Source organism: Athene cunicularia (genome assembly GCF_003259725.1).
Source record: "Athene cunicularia isolate RWA chromosome 20 unlocalized genomic scaffold, athCun1 chr20_part1, whole genome shotgun sequence".
In the NCBI taxonomy this organism is placed as follows: Eukaryota; Metazoa; Chordata; class Aves; order Strigiformes; family Strigidae; genus Athene; species Athene cunicularia.
In genome coordinates this window covers 3,576,892-3,598,581 of record NW_020799125.1, presented here as the reverse complement: position 1 = coordinate 3,598,581, position 21,690 = coordinate 3,576,892, and the positions used below count along the sequence as shown (strand labels likewise).

At 42.7% G+C, this 21,690-nt stretch overlaps 1 protein-coding gene across 3 annotated transcripts in view; it reads left to right on the top strand.

Moving 5' to 3' along the window:
* Positions 1-21,690, top strand: part of PHACTR3 (phosphatase and actin regulator 3) — an 87,702-nt gene that overhangs the window by 52,064 nt on the left and 13,948 nt on the right. For all 3 annotated transcript variants that reach the window (XM_026862231.1, XM_026862232.1, XM_026862233.1), the window contains exon 8: positions 5,039-5,192. In XM_026862231.1, coding sequence (XP_026718032.1) covers positions 5,039-5,192 — 154 coding nt within the window. The remainder of the gene's footprint in view (positions 1-5,038; positions 5,193-21,690) is intronic.

The following is a 21,690-nucleotide window of genomic DNA, read 5'->3' as shown; positions in this document are numbered from 1 at the left end:
TACACATCCTTCTTCCTTGTAATTAATTGATCTCATTCTTTGGCATTCAAGTCTCTTCACAACTAAACTGCAGTCACTACACCAAGAAGCCTGTTCTATACATCCCTAAAACTCACACAAGTCTTCATAAGGCTTGACCTTTATGCATAAGATCATATTATTTGAAATGACTGAAGGTCATTGTGGACTGCCTTGTTGTTGGAGGTTGTAAATGTGCATTTACAAAAGACATAACTTCTTGTACAAGCCTGGTGCTTGCTCTGTCGGTGTTTAAGTTCAGGGACATTTTAGGGGCTCAACAAACACATGGGCTATGCAAAATTTCAGCTGTTTGATGTCTAAGGAGGCTGCCATGGCTGGGTACTGGGAAAGCTGGGCAACAGAGCTGCTTAAACCACACAAATATCCTTAGCACCTCAGGAGACAACAGCTTCGGGAATGCAACCGCTGCCGGTTTACTCAGCACAAGCTGGGACATAAGCAAGGCGTTTCTGGTCTGACACTGGGTGGCACTGCTTGTGCCAGCATTCATTCAGATGTACTCCGTCTGCATTTCAGAAAGGAAGGAGGGATGCAGTAGTGACAGGGATAGCACCAAAATATCTCCACATTCTTTCTAGTTTTAAAAAATCTGGGCTGATTTGCAATTCGGGAGGTAAAACTGTCCATTGATCCGGAGTTCCTTTACAGTTAGTGTACTGCCTTGTTACATCACCAGCTTTGTCAGTGCCAGTGCGATGCAGAACAGTGCATCAACAACCCTGTGGTTCCAGGGAGATTGGTACAGGTCACAGATAACTCTGGAAAAAGTCAGGAATTGTACCTTGGCCTTTCATTAGCACCCTACTCAATAAATCATTCTCTGAAACCTCTAAAAACACAAGGTAAGACAGTAGTCTTGTGTATGAGTTTAAAAAGTAATGTAACTAGCATGTAGCCCACAACTGATAACTAGTGCAAGCAAGGTCTTTCCATCAGCGTGCAGTATCAAGATTTGCCTTTTGCTTGATAAAAAGAATACTAAACATACAGGAAATTAAATGTCATGATTCAACTGAATTAAAACAGGAACTTTTGTCAGGAACCTGCAGACCAAGCATGAAAAGGGTGTGAATTTTCAAAGCATTTATTGTTGATCTAGCCGAGCTGCCATAAATCATGAAACAAGCCACAGGCAAGATCCTGACTGAGATAGCTTGGTTGTGGGGCAGACCGGCATTGAACATGCCTTATTGACTAGGAAAAATAACCCTTAGGAAGAAAACACTTAAATAAGGGTTCACTTTCTACTGAGATGGTGATCAGGAAGGAATTTGCCTCAGGGTGCTGAAAATGGATGTGGGGCAAACTAGTTTGGGGTTTTATTTCATTTTTGTTCTCTGGTTTTGTTTTGTTTATTTGTCTGTTAATTCTGAAACATCAGATAGGGGTTTCTGCAGCAGGTGGACTAACAGAACTGGCCATCAGTGGGCTGGTCAAGATGAAAACATGAATTACACAGTGTTTCCTGGCATGTCTTCCTGAATGGGGTAACATCATCTCCGTCTTTTCACTTTGTAGGACACGTATTATTTTTCAGGAATTAACCCAATTGGTCAGGCAAGGGGAATGCCTCCTTATACTAGCAGATGAACTTAATCCAGATCTCTTGCATTTTTATTTGGTGAAATACCCTAAAGATTAATCAGTACCCAGTGCATATGGACCATGGGAGTGGCTATAGCATAAGCCTTTTAGAAATCCAGACATCTGGATGAAGTGAGCACAGCTTATCCTGAGTGGGTTATATGCTCTACACTCCTCTAATACAACAGCAGGATTTGGGTTAAAGTTGAGATTTTTCAGATATGATTTGTGTTTTTAATTTCACAAAGTAGTAGACTTCTTCTAAGTGTATAGCAGAGCAGCCTGGGAGCAGTCAAGGCCCTGAAGAGCAGCTTCATTTTACTTTGTTTCAAGCGAAATATTGCATTGTTCTGTCTCACTTTGAAATACAAGCCTCTAGGGCATACACTGAGCTAGCTTAAGCCAATGTCTCCACATCAGCTTCAAAACCTGACTTCTTGCAGAAAGGTCCAGTGTTATGACTGCGAAGTTATCGGTTACAGCTGACCTTCAGTGAGATGAGGGATAGCAGAAAATGAGCCCTGACCTCATCTGAGCAAACAGTCACTGTGATTCAATTCAAAGATTAGGTATAGTACGGTATGACAAGTAGTTTTATACAGCCTGAAGGGAGTAGGGGTAGTCCTACATGCTCATACTTTAGCTGTCACCAATGAAAGGGAGAACTAACAGTTTAGGGTGCCTCTCCAAAAAAAGTGTTTACTCCATATGTAGAGCTCCCTTGTTTCCCCCTAAGCACTTCTGGACAGAGACATATGCATGTGATGTATAGTGTCTGCATATATTGCTTTCAGTGCACCCAAGATGCACTGAACTGCCTGCAAATGCACTACGCAGACGGCCAGCACATGGGCGGACGTCTATCATGGTCTGGAGACACTGGGCTTAATGGGCATGTGCAGTCTCTCTGCAGCAATCTCCTGACATGCCCGGATTCCTCTTACCGCCTGTTTAAAATTTGCAGGTGAAAATGAGAACATGTTCAGGGATACCCGGGAGTTTGCTAGCCCCAAACGTGCTTCAGATTGTTTCCAGAAGGGATTCTGTTGGTTCCTGTGCTGTACGGATCGAGCACTGAAAACGCCCACTCTGCACCCACTCCCGGTGTGGTGGAGGCTTGAAAAACCTTGACAGAGTCCCAAGTCTGTGGTTTTGTGAGCCAAATGTTTCTGATGGAGTCATATATTCAGTTAGCAGAAGGCTCTGTGTGGCATCAGCCAAATCATTTAACTTCTTTACCCATCTGTTAAATGTATACCTACTACTTCACATAGGGCTGAGTGGCTTAATTTAATTAATGTTTCCAACAGACTTGGAAAGAATCAGGAGGAAGGTGCTAAACAAGGGCACAGCTTTTAGACTGTAAGTGGGGTTTTGAGCTGATTATGGTTTCAAAAAAGTTTAATTTTTAGACCACTGCAACTATCAAGAGACTTATCCCTGCTCACACAGTGAAACCATAACTACTCTCTGCCCCAATCTTCCCAACATGTATATGTGGATGTGATATAGACCCTTCCTCTCTGCATAAAGAAATTCAAGATCAATAATGATAATAATACTGTAGGTCCACAGATCCCTAGCATATAAAACCCCAATATTAGGGAATGAGAATCTATTTAGGATTTAGAATCTTGGCAACCTCCAGAGCATCCTTTAAAAAATAGACTTTAATCCTATCTCAAATGCCAAACAAAAATACCAATTAAATGTCATTTTCTTCAAAAATAAGGTGACCTTTTGTAGAAAAGGTGAAGCATTAAATTAAAAAAAACGCCTTTAAAGTAAAAAGGAACCAAACCAAAATAACCTCCTATTATACCCCATGCTCCCAAGATGAAGCAAATTCAAAGATTTAACTGTAGTTCCTGTGTACCCTGACAATACTCTAAACCCCATCTGACTGGTGCTACTTTGCAATGATAATTTTCACACTCTGCTAAAGCCCTGGACTGGACACCAGAAAAGCCAGTTACAGCATAGTAGAAGTGTGCAGAGATCTGGTGTAAATTTACTTGCTTAGAACCTGCATGTGACATGATTGCTAGAGGACAGCAATCCTAGTAAGACTCAGCAGCTCTCTGGTTTTAATAACACTTCTCTCTTCTTTCCCCCCCATCATAAGCAAGCTATCCCTTATCAGATACGGATATCACCTCAGACTTTCAGTCTGCATTTGAAAATAAAGATGGCTTTCTACTTTACAGCCATTTTATAATGTACCTTTCCAAACACATGGCAAAATGGTTTTGTAAGCTCAGGAGTCCAATTTTCATGTTTAGCATGCTGAAGTTTAAAAAGTTACACCAGAGTTACAGAAACACCCAAGCTCAAACACAGCTCCCTGAAAGAGGGAAAGGAAAGGATGCTTCTAATGTCATTAGAAGGGCAGCGTCAAGGACTCATCATCCCTCACACTGAAGAGCAGTGGACTCCTACTCAGAACAGTTGCTGCATGTTCTCCTTCGAACAGTTCTTTTGTAATGGCAATGTATTAGGTTGTCTGGTTTAATGGAAAACATGTGTTATTCTGTTTTTACAATAAGCAGAAGAGGTCATGCAATCACAGTAAGTATTTGTGTCTCTTACTGCCCGAATGCCCAATCAAGTTGCCAGCATTCTGCAAATTCTCATAAAACTTGGCCTTTTCTTTCATTCCTTGGAATATTTGCCCCTGTTCTCTTCAGAGGGCAAGGCCTAATGTCAAAAGTATAGTATTGACTGGTAAATGAAATTCTGTTATGACACACCGTCACACTGGACAGGATGTAGACATACTTAATGGCTTATATTTAGCATTAGTCACATATGGGGTCTGATCACAATTCTGATTTTCTGATTTCTAATGCCAGAAATCCAGAACGACATTTTATATATGGGTGTCTGCACACATATGCATATATATACACACATGCCAAGCAGCAACTTTGATTGTTTCGGTTACCATTATCTATTTCTGGTTATACCTGATGACCCAAAGAGGAAGGTTTACATGTCCTGGCCACTGAGCAATCCAGTCCTTCTGCAAAGGACTAAATGGTTCAGGAAATAGGGATTGCTTTGGGCTATAGGGATGCTCAGAGGACTGTGGCAAGATGCACAGCCTTTTACTTCTAAACTAGTGACATGAATCATGTCTCAGCTGCAAATAATTTTCACCTGACAGCACTGCTTGCTTATAATGGGTAACAAAGATAACAGATGAATATGATCCTTTTGCATTTGTAAGCAGTTTTGTGTCTTGAGTCCTGCACAGCTGTAGTGCTACTTACTTATATTAATGTATACAACTGCTCATTGCACACCAACATGCAGATCAGTGTCACTCTGTAGGTTTCCTGCTTTTTATATGTTCAGGTTTCATCTCCAGGAGCTGTCTTTCTAATAACTTTCTTTTCAATGCACGTCCCAGGTACTTTGCCAAGAAAATGCAAGAAAGAACTGCTGGCAGTAAAACTACGAAACAGACCAAGTAAGCAGGAGCTGGAAGACAGGAATATTTTCCCAAGGAGGACAGATGAGGAAAGACAGGAAATCCGGCAGCAAATTGAAATGAAACTCTCAAAGTAAGTCTATCTAAGAAGAGGGAGGAACCTCCCTTTACAATGGAGCGTCATCTGAGTACTGTCAGATGAGACACTGTCACCCACCTCCAAGTCCATTTCCTGCACTGAATCATACACAAACTAATATAGCACATTTTCAGCTGCTCATTAGCCACATGAAAAAAATCTTAACTCCCTCTTTAGTCAGGATTCCCTTGATTTCAATAGAAGACAAAGCAGAAGTTACTGTGGGAGACAAAATTCTGCCAAATCTACCTGTAGCCCTACTGACATAATCAAGATTTTGAAGTCCTCCAGAAATGCTGGTGCTTAAACAAAAATAATACCATAATCATTTATTAACCTGATTTTGCTTTGTCAGCACCAGCTGAATTTGAGGAAAAAGGCAATTGTTATGGCTGTATATTTACTTGAACAAGAGAAAGCTGCTGTATGCATTGGCTTTATTTCTGCTTTAAGGAAGAAGTAACTTCAGCAGCATTGTCCTCATATGGGCAAGGTGTTTGTGTAAGTCCAGCTGCAGGGATGGCAGGGATGGTCTGGTTTTGATCAGTAACCAGGGCAACAGGGTAGAGTTGTGAGAGAAATAGCATTACTGTGGCATGTAGCCTAAAGCAAAGATTTAAGGTAACTGTGAGGCTCAGACTGCACCATTTGGATTTTGTGTGTGTTTTTTTAAGAGCTACATTTGGATATCTGCAAACATGAATATTTTAGATGAGACAAAGTGGATTGTTAAATAATCTGTGCTGTGCCTGCCCACACTGGGACGGTGAGCACTGCTCGCCGCCAAAATGCTTGGAATCAAATTGAGAAACATGAATGGAAGTTCATTTTCAAGGCTTATTAAATATTAAATATCTCAAGCCTCTCCTGAAAGAAACATTTATTGATATTTAGACTAGCTCATTCATGTGTGTGCATTTGATTAAATCTTATCTCAGGGGACAGGGAATGAGATGCACGCATATGGATCAGAGCACAAGTCCTAATGGACCAGAGCTAATGGAGGAAAACGTGACTGCCATCACCATGCTTGCCCTCAGCTAAGAAATAAACTGCTGAGTGAACATAGATGAGATTTTTGGGTGCACTTCATGATGCCCCTACAATGTTGGAGATGGAGTAATCACCTTCCTCCAGTCTCAGCGATTGCTGTTTATTCTTTGTAGCATGGTAGCACTTTATACCCAGAGGAGAGCAGTGCATTGTGCCAGTGATTGCAGAAGACAGAGCAGATGACTGTCCCTGTCACTAAAAACATGTACGTCCCAGAGAAGTAGAAAATATCACATTACAATTTACATTAAGTTCCAAGAGTTACAGGCAGAGAAAATCACAGATGTGCCAAATTAATACCCATCGTCTTAGAAAGAAAATTGTCATGGACCTTAACCATGGCCTTGAGCATCCTGACCTTGCAAACCTTGTGTATTCATTTCAGGGAAATACTTTAAGGTGCATTCCGATATTAACTCCAGTATTTTGGCCAGTCAATTGCTCATGAAATGTCTCTGTAGGTCAGGAGCCCTATTTTATGTGGTTTCCACCCAACTGCATCCCTAAAACCAAGTTCAACCATCAATGAATATTCACTGAGTGACAAAATTATCTCATATCCAGCCACACCTCTTATTGCTGAAATGCCTGGAAGGTCACATCTCTTTTCAATACAACCTCACTTCTCTTAGTGTGAAAGATCTAATGGAATTGCAGCTTCAGCAGGTATAACTACAGACTTTATCCCTTTCTTTTCATTTACCATTTAGTTTGCTTAATAATGAGCCTAAAGAATCATTTTGAAGGAGGCATACCTAAAGTCAGTACAAGGACTTAAAAAAGAAACTGCTCTACTGGTGAAAAAAGGGCTGATCATTACTAGGAGCTAGGAAATGTACTGTCTATATGGAAATTGAGTGAAGGAAGCCTCCATACTGTCTGCTGTGGTCTTATGGAACAATCTGTGGTGCAGGCCATTAGTCTCATTGATAATGTCTAGAGGATGGCTGAAAGCCATCTTTGTTCCAAGTGCTGGAAGACAGGCTTTCATTTAGCTCCTTCCTCCTGGAACATGGAAGATTCAGCACATCTTGGGGAACAGACGGTGCAGAGATTGCTGGAATAGCCAGGAATGGCAAAACAGATTGGAAGCAATCTCCCACACAACTTTCAGCACATATGTGCACTGGCAGAGCTCAGCTCAGCTCTTAACTCATCCACCAGAATAGAACATGACCGTGCAAACAAGCTCAGGTGGTGGATGCAGGCAGGAAAATATTTACAACAGGAAAAGAACGTATGTGTCCAAAAAAAACCCCAAAGTAAAAATGGGTACTGGTAAAGGCCAAAGTGGTAAAGCCCTAGAGATATCCCTCTGGAGGTTCTGCCTAGGACTGACTAGGTCTCACCCCACAAAACCCAGACCAGCGCAGAGTCCCCACTCAGAGCACAACCTGGCATGTGGTTACATGGAAATGTCACCACACTGGGAAGAGTGAAATTCTTGGATGAGATTTTGAGGTCTTTAAATTCGTTCATTGCACTGGTATTTGTGCAGCATAGTCTCTTTGTGATAATTTGGAAGTTTATAGCTAAGGGATGTACTGCTCAGTGTTCAGGTGTGAGATACTGACTGGGATATGGGATCCAACAGAAATGCCTGTTCTCTGTATGACTTTGCCGCTACCGATGCAGATAAGAGATGTTGCTGCTGCTGCTGCACTACTAGTAACACTTCGATAACAGCAATGAGACTTGCCGGCTCATTTATGAATCCACATGTAACATCAGGCTGTAGACCTGTACTTCAGCACAAAAGAATAATGTACAGGCAGATTACTGAGCATTATCTGATGGCTGTCTGCGTAAGAATGGCAAGTAAACAGGCAGTGGCTTTCAAGATCATTATTTTTCAGCACATTTGTAGGGATTTCAAAGTCTATAGCTGTCTAGCAAATTGCCTCAGTGCCACAGCTAACACAGCCTAGCTCTGTACTCTGGAGGGAAAGCCGTGCTGATGTACGTAACGCGCAAAACGTACCGATTAATAGTGTCTATGTAACTTCAAAAATGGAGAGACAAAAGAATAACATTTTCAAAACTGCTGTATTTTTAAAATGGTCCTGATTGTAACACATTTCAACAGTAGTTGTGAACCTGCTGAGAAAACCAACTCTCTGCTATCATGCTGATGAATGTTAATGCAGTCGAAGATAAAATCCCCATTTTTCTTCACTTTCCCACTCTTTTGATCTCAAAAGAGAGATTAAGAAATTCCGTTACATCTTTTAGGCCAGATTCTACTTTGACAGCAGTGCAAGTCCACTGACTTTAGATTTATTACTGACTGACAGCAGCGTTGAGTACAGATTCAAGTATTCATTTATGTGCTTGCTGCTTTTGAAAAGTGTATTTCCCATATTTCGTACTCCCAGCCAATTTAGTGTACCACTTGTTGCCGTGGAAACATGCATTTCTCCCTCCCCCCTCCATCCTAGATGGCAGTATTCCATTCTCCCCAGAATTCCCTTTCCAGTAGTGTTTCTCTTACTAATTCATGCATCCCTAGTGCCCCAGGCCATGGTGTGCACTTGCAATATCCGACTGTGCATTAGGCAACAGGGCTCCCAACAGGTCTTGGTTCCCATTATTATGTGTTCGCAGTGTAGATAATAAGCCCTCAATGGAATTCAGTGAATTGAGAGCTCTTTGTGTCAAGAGGCAGAAAAGACATTTCCAAGTACAATTATTTGCAATAACTGCTTTCTGCCTTACAAACTCACTTTGTTCTAGAAGGGGTTTAAACCGAAACCTGGGGGAGTAAAATAGTTGCTAGACTGAAGAGTGATGCAGGAAAATATTGTTTAATTAGATTTGATATCTGACTGTTTAGAAAATTAGTGTTTGAACTGCCTGGGTGGCTGGTACTTCTCGAGTATGCCTTGTATAACCACAGTTAAAGACACTCCATTATTACTTAATGTTTCAGTGAAAACATGAATTCCCGGAAAAGATTATACTTGTAATTTTCACTTCATGTTCTGTTTCACCTCCTTGGATATTTGCGTAAGTAGACACGATGCATTGAGCGGCACTTAAAAGAATATGGAAACAGGAATTCAGGTACAGAAATGTGGGCATCAAAGAAGTCAGACAGGAAGAATGATGATTTTGTGGACTTAGAGCGGAACCAAAACTCCAGCACCTAAACCTGATCTTTACCACATTGAAAATCTTGGCATGGGTAAGTGGATCATGCTGGGGCAAGGTTTCTTGGCAATGTTAAGTGAAAAGGAGGTATCTTTATTCAGTACTTCACCACATCTGGAAATCTGTAGTTCTAGTGCTGCCCTGAGGTTCTTGGAAAGGCATTTTGAGTTGACTTGCCCAGAAACTGCAGACGTAGCTAAATGCACACCCAGATTAGACCCTGGTTTGTACCTCAGCCTCATGTAACAGAGCGTGAAGTTCACAGTGCTGCTGGAGACAGAACAATACCAAGCAAACAGCACTTCAGATTAGCAGCCTAAAAGCAGAAAGCGTGACAGTGCAATACAGAGCAATCATAAAGGAAAATTTTACCTACTGACAAAAGCTGGCCCTGTTTCCCAAGAATGGCATGTCCATTGCCACTTCCTCAAAGAAATGTCTCAGGGCAGCTTTGCTTACTGAAAAGGCATCTGCCCTCCAGACCGATGGGGATTCAGTGGGAAACTGAGCTGAATCCACAGAACTGTGAGGATTATTTTATTTGATTTCGAGCAAGAGAGGGATGTGTGTGCGTACAAACTACTAATAGCCCTAATACTGAAATTAAGTAGATACTGAACTGAGCCCAGTTTAGAGACTAGCATAAATTCACCTGGAGATTATCACATTTTTTTGATAAAGCTCCGAACTTCCACTTACTGAACTAGAAATCAGGGAATTGCCCTGATTTCAGAAGGCTGGGAAGACTTGACACAGATTTATTCCAGAGACAGAAAGGCAGGGGCAGGCACAAAGAAAAGATCAGCTGTCACCGCTAATTAGCTGTGTATAATTTAATGTATTTCTTTCTTATTTGGTAGGAATCATCCAGGTAACCTTGTCGCTGATGCTAAAAATAACCCCAGCGAGCACAGCGTGGGTGTCTGTGAAAGCCTCAGCTCCTCACATGAGATGGGAACTATATATAGAGCTACAATTTAATTCTGTGGGCATGTGTGTAAGCCGAGGGAGTCTCCCGTTCTCCTTGCTCTGCACTAGACAGCAAGATGAGATGCTGGCAGCAGGGACCAGCTGGGGGGCTGCTGTTGGAGATTTGTGTGTGGATGCAGTATTTTATTAACAGCTTGCACAGTGCTAGAGTGCTTTTTAAACATGGTGCTGTGTGAGGATTTGGGATTTTTTTTTTATGTTTTGTCCCTTTTCCATTATGGGCTCAGCTTTTCAGGCTAGAGAAAAGAAAAATACTGTGGGGGATGGGGGGAAGGATTGGAAGAATGGGGGAGGTGCAAGTGAGAGCTGAGATTTTTGAAGCTGCCTCCAGTATTTAGATGTCTGGACCCTACAGGCATTAATAGTCCCTATGTCCTTCCTTGATGTCAGGCCGTGACACACAGTTGGAAACCCTGTTACATACCCAGTGACAGCACTGGCCTTACAGGCAAGGAGCTGAGGTTTAATGTCTGCTGCCACAGTTAATCTTCAAGGATAAAAATCAGGGAGGAAGGGGAGAAAGCTCAAGTTTTGTTAACGTCTCCAAGCAATGAGTCAGTTTAGCCTCCTGTTTATGGGGCTTTTCAGGCACAAGGGACCTGCAGTGCAATCCAAATACATGTATTAGAAGCAGTTCAAGTACATCTATACATGCCATACCTTGACTACCCTGTCACTTTCTCTTAAGAGCTCTTGAGAAAAGTAGCCTTTGTTCCCTTTCAGGTATTACACTTGCAAAAACAGAATGAACTTCACTAATATGAATCCATGGTCAGCAAATAACGAACCTAACCACGGAGCATGTGATCATAACAGATCATCTGGACAGAAGCTTTTTTACCAGAGGTGCCTGCTTGCTTCAGTAATGAAGCAAAGTGTGTGCACGATTAATTACGGAGCACCCTGTCAGCTCTGGGCAAGAGCCATGATCTGCAGCTGAACCAGAAAAAGCAATTTGCTGTCTCAGACCAGCCCACAGCATGTTTGGCAAGAATTTTTGAACACCCTAATTCATTTATAAAGGGTTGCAACAGAGACGACTTAGTCCTGTGTGCTAGTTTTTGATTTGAACAACGTACACATGACTCAAAGCTGCTCTCAGTGCAGGTTTGTACTGCTAAGGATGCAGCATGCACCTCCTGTTGAAAATGTTGGGTATTTACTTTGTGCAAACATGGGCAAGTGTCATTGCAGAGGGCAGTAACTTCCACCCAGGGATAAAAGTTTCACATGTCCAGGGCACAGCTGATGAGACATTGTCTTCTGGGAAGACACTAACTCCTTGCGCTGCTCTATTCTACTTCCTTGGCTCCAGTGCTGGGAATTCATAATCAAATATGTTTTCCACAGCACGGTGAAGGCAAAGGGGCAGCAGGTCAATGCACAGCGGGGAAGGGAAGAGCAGAGCAGCAGGTGTAAACACAGAGAAATATCCAGGGCCGTTTCTGGGACACAGCGTCAATTCCTCGAATAGGTCTTCTGGTATAATTGGCACATGTGAAAATAGAAATAAAAATATGAGAGCTCAGAAAGCTGTGATGTATTACAAGGGACCATAATTACATAAATAAACTTGCAGGAAAAAGGCTAAAGCAAGTGTAATTAAATAAGGAAAAAACATTTTAGGGAAGAAAACAGTGCACTTGTTTTGTCCTGCAAAGCTGCCTCCAAATAGCAGCATGTGTTCAGGGTCAGATCCTCTCTCAGAAATTAGGAATCTACACATGCCTGAAGATCTGGGCCCTAGGCCTGTGAAGTGACAAGCACTCACAAACCAAAATGGAAACGTGCAGAAAGCCACTAATGCTCTCTACAGCCTCACCTTACACTGGATTACAATTCAAATCCTTAAACTAGTTTGGATCTGCAGCACACGTAATTACAGAAAGAAATTAATTTAATTTGCAGAGCTTAATCAATAGGGACCAAAGTAAGCTGCTCTGGTTGTCACAAGCATTTGTGCTGTTTTATGACAAAAACCTGACCAGAACAAGGTGCTGTAGCAGTTAACTGATAACCCAAGGGTTGAGCAGGGATTCAGGCATTCACAGTGACAGCCCTCACCATTTATGGGGACAGTCACTGTCTTACCGAAATTATTTAGGATTAGGTTTTTTGGTTTAGAAAGTCAGGAAAAACGTTTTATGCACTTAAAGCCAAGTGCTTACTTCACTGTAGTTGAAACAGAAGCAAGATATGATGGACAGTGTGTATCTGGAAGACTATGAACTGGTATAAGCAAAATCTCAGCCAGAAAGGGGTTTTGGCTGCATGTTTTTCAGTTTTAACGTACTGTTTTGCCAGTTATCAGGCCTAGCATAAAGGACACAGCCAGCATAAAGATGAACCAATAACCAAATTGTATTTGATACAAAAGGGTCAGTATATGGGTGAGCGCTGGGGGTACAGACAAGTCAGATTATACATAATCGACATCGATCCCACTGACCCCAGCAACGACACCGCACGACCAACAACGGGTGGGATAAATGGTGAAATGCAGTTTCCCAGAGAAGGGACGGGAGACAACTGAGTCAACAAGCCAAAAACATAAGACCAAGGAAGCCACACACTGAATCTCTCCACAGCCAGCGTTTACAAAAGCCAGACCTGAGTGGAGCCCAGTCCCAGGGAGGTGGGAGGTCCTTCCCCAACAGGGAACTCTGCACAGGGCATCCCCCTCACAGACAGACACTGCCCCTCCTGCAAGGGGTCCCAGCTGTTATCCCTGCGTGGGACACCTGACCTTGGGTTACTGACTGCGGGACCCCTGGGGCTCCTTTACCCAACGGCTCTGTCTGCCAGGCCGGCACCACCCTGGGGGGAAGCCTGAAGGGAAACTCACCCCCCTTTGGGAAGGGCTGTGGGAATCACCCATGTGTCAACCTTAATCTGGGGCTTGGGGCTGAAACCCCAGCATTTCACGTACTCAATTTCAGACTTGCCTTATATTCTTGAAAGCATATAAGAACGAAAGAGAGAGAGCAGGAGTTTTGGTGTTGTGTTGGTTCTCCTCCCCCACCCTCCTTTCAAACCTAACCAGACTTACATGCACATTGGATATAAATGAGTTTCACCGGAACTGTTGCTGTGAATTGCCTGCAGAATACCTAAGCAGACAGAATTCACTTCTCCCACAAAATTTGTAGTGTGGCTTTTAGTCTGGGGAAGGGAAGAGCTAAAGTTTCCTTACTGCGCAGTCACATTTTCACTGTCACATTTTCACACACCATACCTGGAGGACATATGGCTAGCACCAGAGCAGTATGTTATCACTGATTTATGGGGCAGTGTTGTCAGATGAGTCATCTACACCTTTGTGTGAAGAACTAGAGCATGTTTTTGGACTCTCTTCCAAGAACTGGCTCACCACATGTGATCCAAGGAAACTGCGATTCATACAGCACAGTTGCTGGCCCTCCAAATACTACAGTTTCGTCCTCCCGCAGCTCACAGCACAACTTCTGTAGCCTGGTTCATTCAAAATCTTACTTCCTCCCAGGAATCAGAGGCTGAGGTGTGCTGTTTTCCTATAGAGAAACTGGGTCAGTCTAGCACAGTTTCTACCTTTTTGAAATAACCTTAGAGAAGGCAAGGGGAGTGGAAAATGAAAGAAATAAATATTTAGAAAACAGGGAGTGGGGGAAGGAGAGAAACCAGGTCAGAACAGGTCATTGTTTTTAATCAAACACTACTTAATAAATATTGTACAGTCATATCAATTATTAAAATGTAGTTCTAGATAAATCTTGTCGATTCCATTGCCTGTGCCCACTTGGCAAGCTGCAGCTGTATAATCAAGTCTTGTGGGGGTTTCCTTTCTCTTTGTGTAGCTTGGGAGCTACTTCGGTCAAGCAAAGCACTGCAAGTTTCCTGCAGTATCTGTTTTTCAGGCTCCAGTATCTGTTTTTCAGGATAATTAACTCATCCAAGTGGCCAGCACACTTCCTTGACCTCTCCAGACTCCGGAGAGTGTTTTTTTTCCCCTGGAAAGCACTCTCATTTTCTTTAGCTGTCACATGTAACACACCAAAAGACAAAAAAGGACTTCCAGATTTATCAATGCACGCTCAAGTTTTTATCCAGTGAAAGACAGACACCACCTTTGGAGGTGGAGGACCTCCTTCTGTGGAAGTCCACTTATGCAGAGGACTGTGTCAAGGCAACTGGGCAAGAAACCTGCTTGAAGAACCAGCACATTGGTAAAATCTGAGTCTTAAATTGCATCAGAAACAGTTTACTCCAGTTAGTCCACTGTTGTACAAAGATGTGGCAGTTACTTTGTTTTGTTGATGCTATACAAAATACTACTCAGCCAAGCGATATATACACCAGAATAAAACCATGAGTGCCTCCCTGTTGAACAAAAAGCCCTCAAAATCAAGACTATATAGCTCACAGATGAACAGCCATTGTCATTTACTTGAGATGATCATATTCATTAAGCAAATTAAATTCTGAATGAATTAATACTTCATTAGTTTTTCAGAAATAGTGTTAAAAAATAAAAAGCCAGGATCTCACAACAGTCTCTCCAGATAGCAGCTGGTCTATTGCACAGAGATCAGGCTAATTTGAGGGTGTCTGCAAAAGCCATATTCTGGCCAGGCTGCACTGCAGCCTTATTATTATAATAATTATCACAGGGAGTGGCTACAGTACTTCCAAATACCACCCAATAGGGGAAAAAAATCCTCCTTCTCAAGGAAAGGTTATACAAACTAGTACGAATGTAGTAAGGAAAGTTATATTTGTGGGCATCATCCAATGAAGTTTAAAGACATCTTTTTGCAGCCTGCTTACAAAATAAGGGAAAAAGATAACAGAGAATCATAGGTGTGTGGAAATATCAAGCTTAAGTCTACAAGAGCAGAAAGCTCAGGGTTAGCAGGGACTTTCTGGTGGACTAGAGGTCCAGCACTCAAATGCAGCATTAGCTGTGACTTGCTGTGCATCAGCTGCAATGAAAAAAACATGCTACAAAAGCCTAGAAATCTAGTGTATGATGGTGGTTGTCTGCAGAGTCAAGGTCTATTCTAGTTCTGATGAAGTCACTGCCACTTTACATTGCTCTGCTTAGCTAACCCCTGTCCCAGCAGTCACACAGCAGACAGAAAGCAACTCCAAGGGGGCATGGATGTGGTAAAACTGAATCCTTTCCCAAGAACATGCAGACATCACAGAGGTGTTCTGTTGCAGCCTTGCACTCTGACAGTAAGACAGTGTGTATTCTACCACAACAAATCATAGCAGCAATGTCAAAAGTAGATGTTCAGGTCAATAGGAAATGTCACATAATTAGATTCTTACATTTTATTCAATTGAGGAACCCAGATTTCAAAAGCTCAGAATTTTCTGTCCTCACTGAAATTTGCCGACGACCTCTATTTGGATTTACACCACCATAACTAAACACAGGATCCTAAACGTTTAGGATCATAAGGAGAATCACAAAAAGCTTCAAGGAAGAGCAGACAGAATATGAGGATGACATTTTTATATTTAAATCCTCTCTGCATTTTTGTATAAGTTAGCCTGTTTGTAATGCTCAGTGTCATGCTTTGTGGCATCAAGTGACAAGTCATACTCCTCACACAGCCCAATTTAAAACCAGAAAAACAGTATCACTAAAATACCATTTGCAGTGGGAAATGAATAAATCCCAGGAGGGTCTGCAAGTCTTGTTTTCCAGACAAGACAATTTGCCAGATTTTCCTATTCTGTACAGTCGAGAGAACTGTATGGACCAGCTTTGCAGAGCACTATGAGATCTGCTGGTGAACTAACTATAAAATAGAAGATTAGTCGTGTCATTGTGACCAGGGGACTCACACTCCTACAGAGTGCTTGGGCCACATCTTTTGAGTTGTCAATGGAATTTCTCATTTCACTCTGACTGCTGATAGCGGGAACACTCTTTGCATTGAAAATCAACAAATAACCTCAAGAAAAATTTTGAAAACAGCAAAAGATTAAAATAAAATAGATGGGAATGGAGTAAAGGGGCAGGATTCAGAGCATGCTGTGGGCAAAGGCTGCGTGGCTCTGGCCAGCCTTGGTTAATGACAGCACGGGGACAAGCTGTTGGTCTAGCTCTGTGCTGAAAAGTGCTGGGCTAACAATAGTGTGCACGAGAGAAACAGAAAATAGTACAACAGATGGTGCTATGCTATCTGAAGGCAGGGATATCCCATCCTTTTGGAGATGCTGTGTGGGTGAGTGACAGGCGAGAACTAGAAAGTACTTGTGTTGCCAGGGAGAGTGTTCCCAGAGAGATTCCTGCAATTTGACAGCAGGTGTGCAGTCATACATATGGTCCCAGCAGGGACTGTCTATCCCAGAAGCATTTTCAACTTTAAGAATCACTATAATTTATTTTTTTTTCTTTAGGGATTACACAAAGCCAAGAGTGCACTGCATTTTCCTTGATTTACTTCAGTAATTAAGAAAGCTGTTCCTTGGCACAAAGCCTGACATTACAATCAGTTTGCAAAGTGCAGTGGCATGCCCCCTCCTGTTAGGGTTTGAAGCTGCTGGGTTAGTAGGCTCACACAGTTTGGGACTACCAGCTCTGGGGTAAATCCTTGCTGTTGCTTTATGCAACACCTTGCAATGGCAAATACGCCTGTAGATGTTTGTCACTTCACAATATACAAATACAGATTGCAGGGAAGAGAGAAGTCTGTTCTCCAGAGCTCACGTTGCATGGGGAAAATCTCAGCAGCTTGTATCCATGGCAAGAATGGCCATTCTCAAATAATTTTGCATTAAATGAGGGGGTGGAGGAGAATTTACATATAGTCAGCAGAGGCAGGCTGACAAGCTATGCATACCAATCTTTCTTTGTCTGCTTTCTGCAAGTCCAGCTGTGCTTTCTTCCAGTGACCCAAATCCCACAGTTGTACACTGCAGTGGCATCTGTTGGTAGGAGCAACTGTTTGTGGGTTGAGTGGACAGCAAGTGCAGGTCTTAACACTGGCTGTGCAACAGTGAGCATCCTAGCTGAATTTGGGACATTTTGGCGCCCTTCCATCCATATACAATATCTCTATTTAATGGACTCTGAAACATAGTTAGCTAGTGCTACAGTCCAAATGGACATGTCTTTCTGTCCTCCTGTCCATCTTCCCTTTGACTGCAGTGCTGAAATTTCATTCCTGGCTGCCTAGAAGCTGAGTCGTGAGCCTACAGACATTGCTTACAGGGCTCAAGGGTGGCTGGCAAGCCAGCCTCAGTCTCCCTGGAGGAGATTGAGGCATCTTTTATTTAGTGAACTTAAAGCCCAACTTCTTTTCTCTCTCTTTTTTTTTTTTTTCCCTCTCCTTTTTTGTACATATCATTACACAGTAAGCATCCAGGAATATCGGGAAGCCTCAGTAAAGTGGCAGTCCCCATCACTGGGCTAAGATTTCTTCTGGTCTACCAGTGATTGACTTGCAGACTCCCTACTGTTGCTCAAGCAGTTGCTATCGGGGTTGATTTTAGTATCACTTCAGCAGTGGCAGATGTCTTTATTTGATATAATGGTAATACATACATAATGGGATAGAACTAAAACCCTGGGATTTATAGGATTCCTTTTGTTTGCTTGTCCTGAAGCATCAAGCTCACAATGTTCTCAATTTGCCCAAATCTGAGATACGTAACACTGTCTTTTTTTTTTTTTTTTTTTTTTCCTCTCTGTGGGAACACAGAGCTCCAGAGTTTTACTCCTGCTTCAGAGAAAAAAAATCCATTGCTTTGCAATGAAACATTATTCACCATTTTCAGTGACCTGCACAGTGTGACCCAGATCACAATCAGCATGTGGTTTCAGTTGGAAGACCCTTCAACATACATTTTAATACATAGCCTTGAGCCCTCATCAGCCTTCAGCGGAGGAGTTGCACTGGGAGTCTGCACCACTTACACTCTTATTTGAAGAGCATGTTCTTTCAGCAGTTTTTCTTCCAGAGCTATTTTTAGCTTGAATGTATTCCCCAAACCAGTTCTTTGCCCAGCTGCAAAGGCAAAGCAGAAGCAAGTGGTAGTGCTGCTCACGCTTGCATTGCTACTGAAAGAAGCACTCATCAAATTAGACTCGGAGCATGTCTTTGACTGAATAATCAGTTGTACTTTTGTCACCCTAATGACTAAATATTGTCATTTTATTACAAACAGGACAGATCCACCATCTAGCAGCCCTGTTAAACCATGGGGGAGCAGATGGAAAGGAGAGGAGAAAGCTCCTGTTCTGAAATAAGCAGCTATTAAATTTACACCCTAAAGTAGGTACATTAGTTCTTGTATATTAACTAAGAGCTCAACTGAAAATTAAAACCCTTATGTTATGTCAGTCCTGGAATGTGCCACAACATCCTCCAAGAGTCCTTAACTGCATGTTGAGAGAGGTATGAAAGCTAAGGCTTCCTGAAGGTGATGGAAGGATGCTCAGCATCTTTAGTGAACTTTGCAGCAGGCCTTTGAATTGAGACAGGCTCTGCTCTCCAGCTGTGTCTGGCTTTTCTTCCTCACACATTGAGAAAACTATGAAACCAAAGGTCAAATGCAGTGGGGCTTTCACAGGTGGTGATAACAGTGATTACCATAAAGCCTTCTCCATCTGACTCTCTCACATAATTATATCCTGGCTCTGTTGCTGTATTTCAGGCCACACGGTGCTTATCACTGAGGAACACTATGCAATAGCAAACCTGTCACTAGGATGTAGGTCGTACTCGGACTGTGGGTTATGAAACAGGGGTCATGCAGGGCAAGTATGTAGTTTTTATTCCAACTGAAATCCAAACTCCTCATTGCAGGGCTTATATCACAGAAATTATAATGATGGACAACTGTAATTGCCTGGGAGATGAGTGACAACATAATGAACTGAACTGCTGATTTGCAGCCTTGAAAATCCACACAAAACTAGAGGCCAAACAAATGAGTAAGATATGTAATTAAGGGCATATATACAGCCTCTGCATTTATCCAGTATCTTCTACTGGAGACCCAAAGGCAGTGTTCTTATTTGGACACAAAAAAGTTTATGAAGGAATATAGACACAAATATTGGGCAATTTTAAAGTGGTAAGGTTTTTGTATGCAACTTGCATAATCTGCCATACCAACTCACCCTATTCATACTGCTCTTTAGCCTCCTACCACCAGGGAATGGCAGCAACTGCTCTTGTTATGGTAAACGCTGGCACGTCACTCAGCTACGACTTTCTACATGCTCCAGAATTACCTTGGGGTAAAAAAGAAGTTTGTGTCTCAGTGTCTGCCTTCTAATTTTTTATAGGCTGTAAAAGGCAAGCACCTCCTATCAAGGATTTACTACTACCCATAATTGTACATTGCAAGCAGTACTGCACTGCCATGGTGCAGCGTGTGGGTGACTCAAAGCCCTGGCACACAGTCTTCAAAGCTACTTATAGGAAGGATGAAAATAAACTTCTTGTTGAACATGATGTTCCAGTAATAGAGATGCCAATTTAAGAGGCAGAGCCTTTGCCTCCTGATGGGCAACAGACACAAACTGCTTTAGGAACAAAGCACAGGGCACTCCCATTTCTCCTCCCTTGGCCTGGACTGGAGCTCTCGTGCGCATGTGATCCTCCCCACCCCTCCCGTTCCCAACTCCATCTGCAGAACTACCTGTCACAAGAGACAATCAATGCAATTGCTGCTGGCTACAGCTCCCTTACTGATGGCTGGATCAATTGCTCACCTGTCAGTCCAGAGTCCATAGGCACATGCACGTGTCCAAGTCTACCCAGTCTACCCCTCCCTTTACAGAAAACTATCCAAATCACATGGATCTAAGTAAGAGCAGAAACAGGATTCCAAAGTATGTCTTTTGGCTTCAACTACAAAACCAAAAGAAATCCAGTTTTATGACAATCATACATACAGATACTGTGCAACACTGTGCAAAAATGTATTTATGAAACAAAGGAACACATTTTGAGGACAGATAAGAAACCCTGCAAACCAAGAATGTGAGCTTTTTTTTTTTCCCCCCCACTGGATTCTGCTGAATACTTTCTAGGGTCTGCCATACAGGTGAGGCTCGAGACTAGCAAGAGGAGTGAGAAAGGAAGGACTGAGGTGTGGGAAGCCAGCATAGTCCCATACACATACAGGTGGGCTGTACCTGTCCCAGATTTGTCTCTCATCAGCTATTCTGCGCCCACACCTGCAAGCCCACAGCTTACTGTGGCTGGCTTTGCTGAGATGCAGTTCCCACAACGGGCAAAACAGACACTTCTAAGGTTAACTGTGAGGACAGAGAACTTGGCAGTGTCTCCTGCTTGTAAGACATATTGATGCACTGCCCATCTGATAGCAGACCCTGTGATCCTAGTGACAAACGAATCCTCAGGCTGCTGAGGATTCAGTCACCTGTAGCAGTCCAATACTATCACCCATAGTTTAATGCTGCTCCCAAAACATCAATTCCCTTTAATGTGAAGGAGACAATCTGACCGTGTGAAGCAAATATTGATCTATTGATCAGCAGTCACAGGCACATGTGAGAGGTGTTGGGCTCATGAGCACATGACCTTGCTCCAAAGGAGACAAGCAATTAGTGCTTTTCCCCTGGCAGCCAACTCCAGTGTCTGCGCTCGTGCATGCGTCAGACATGTTAGTTAGGACCTCAAGCCAGACTCCTGTAGTGGAGGGCTGCAGCCCACTCCACCAGACCAGCCAACAGAGACTTCCTCACATGGGGCTGGTGGGGGCAGTACTCCTCATCGCCCTGGGCAGCCTGTTTTGCTACAATCATACACAGTGTCAAGGGAAACAACCAAACACTCATAGATTTATTGCTCCTCTCAGAGCCAGCATGGAGCACTTATGAATGTTACAGCATTACCATGTGCACACTGCATGGAGAAAACAACCATCCTGAGGCCATGTGCAGGCTCTCAGCACCCAAAGTACTTGGAGACCAAGAGTGCACATGGCCCTGCCAGCAGGGTGTTCTCAGGGCAAACCACAGGTGACTGAGCTAACCTGCAATGACCTGCTCCTCTCACCCTCAGGACTAACACTGCAGAGGACACAAGAACAGGCAAACTCTTTGGCTTCTGAGAGATGGCAATATGTAAGCTTATCCAGTTACCTTTCTGACACCAAATTACTGGAGAAAACAGTCTAAAGGTAATCTGAAAATACCCCCAGAACACTACCCAAACTTCAAACAGCTGAAGAACACCTGGTGCTTGAAGCTTTATGCTCACTTTGCACAGAACAACAATAACACAAAAGCTTTGTTATTTTTCTGAACTTAAGAAATAACTGTTTGTGT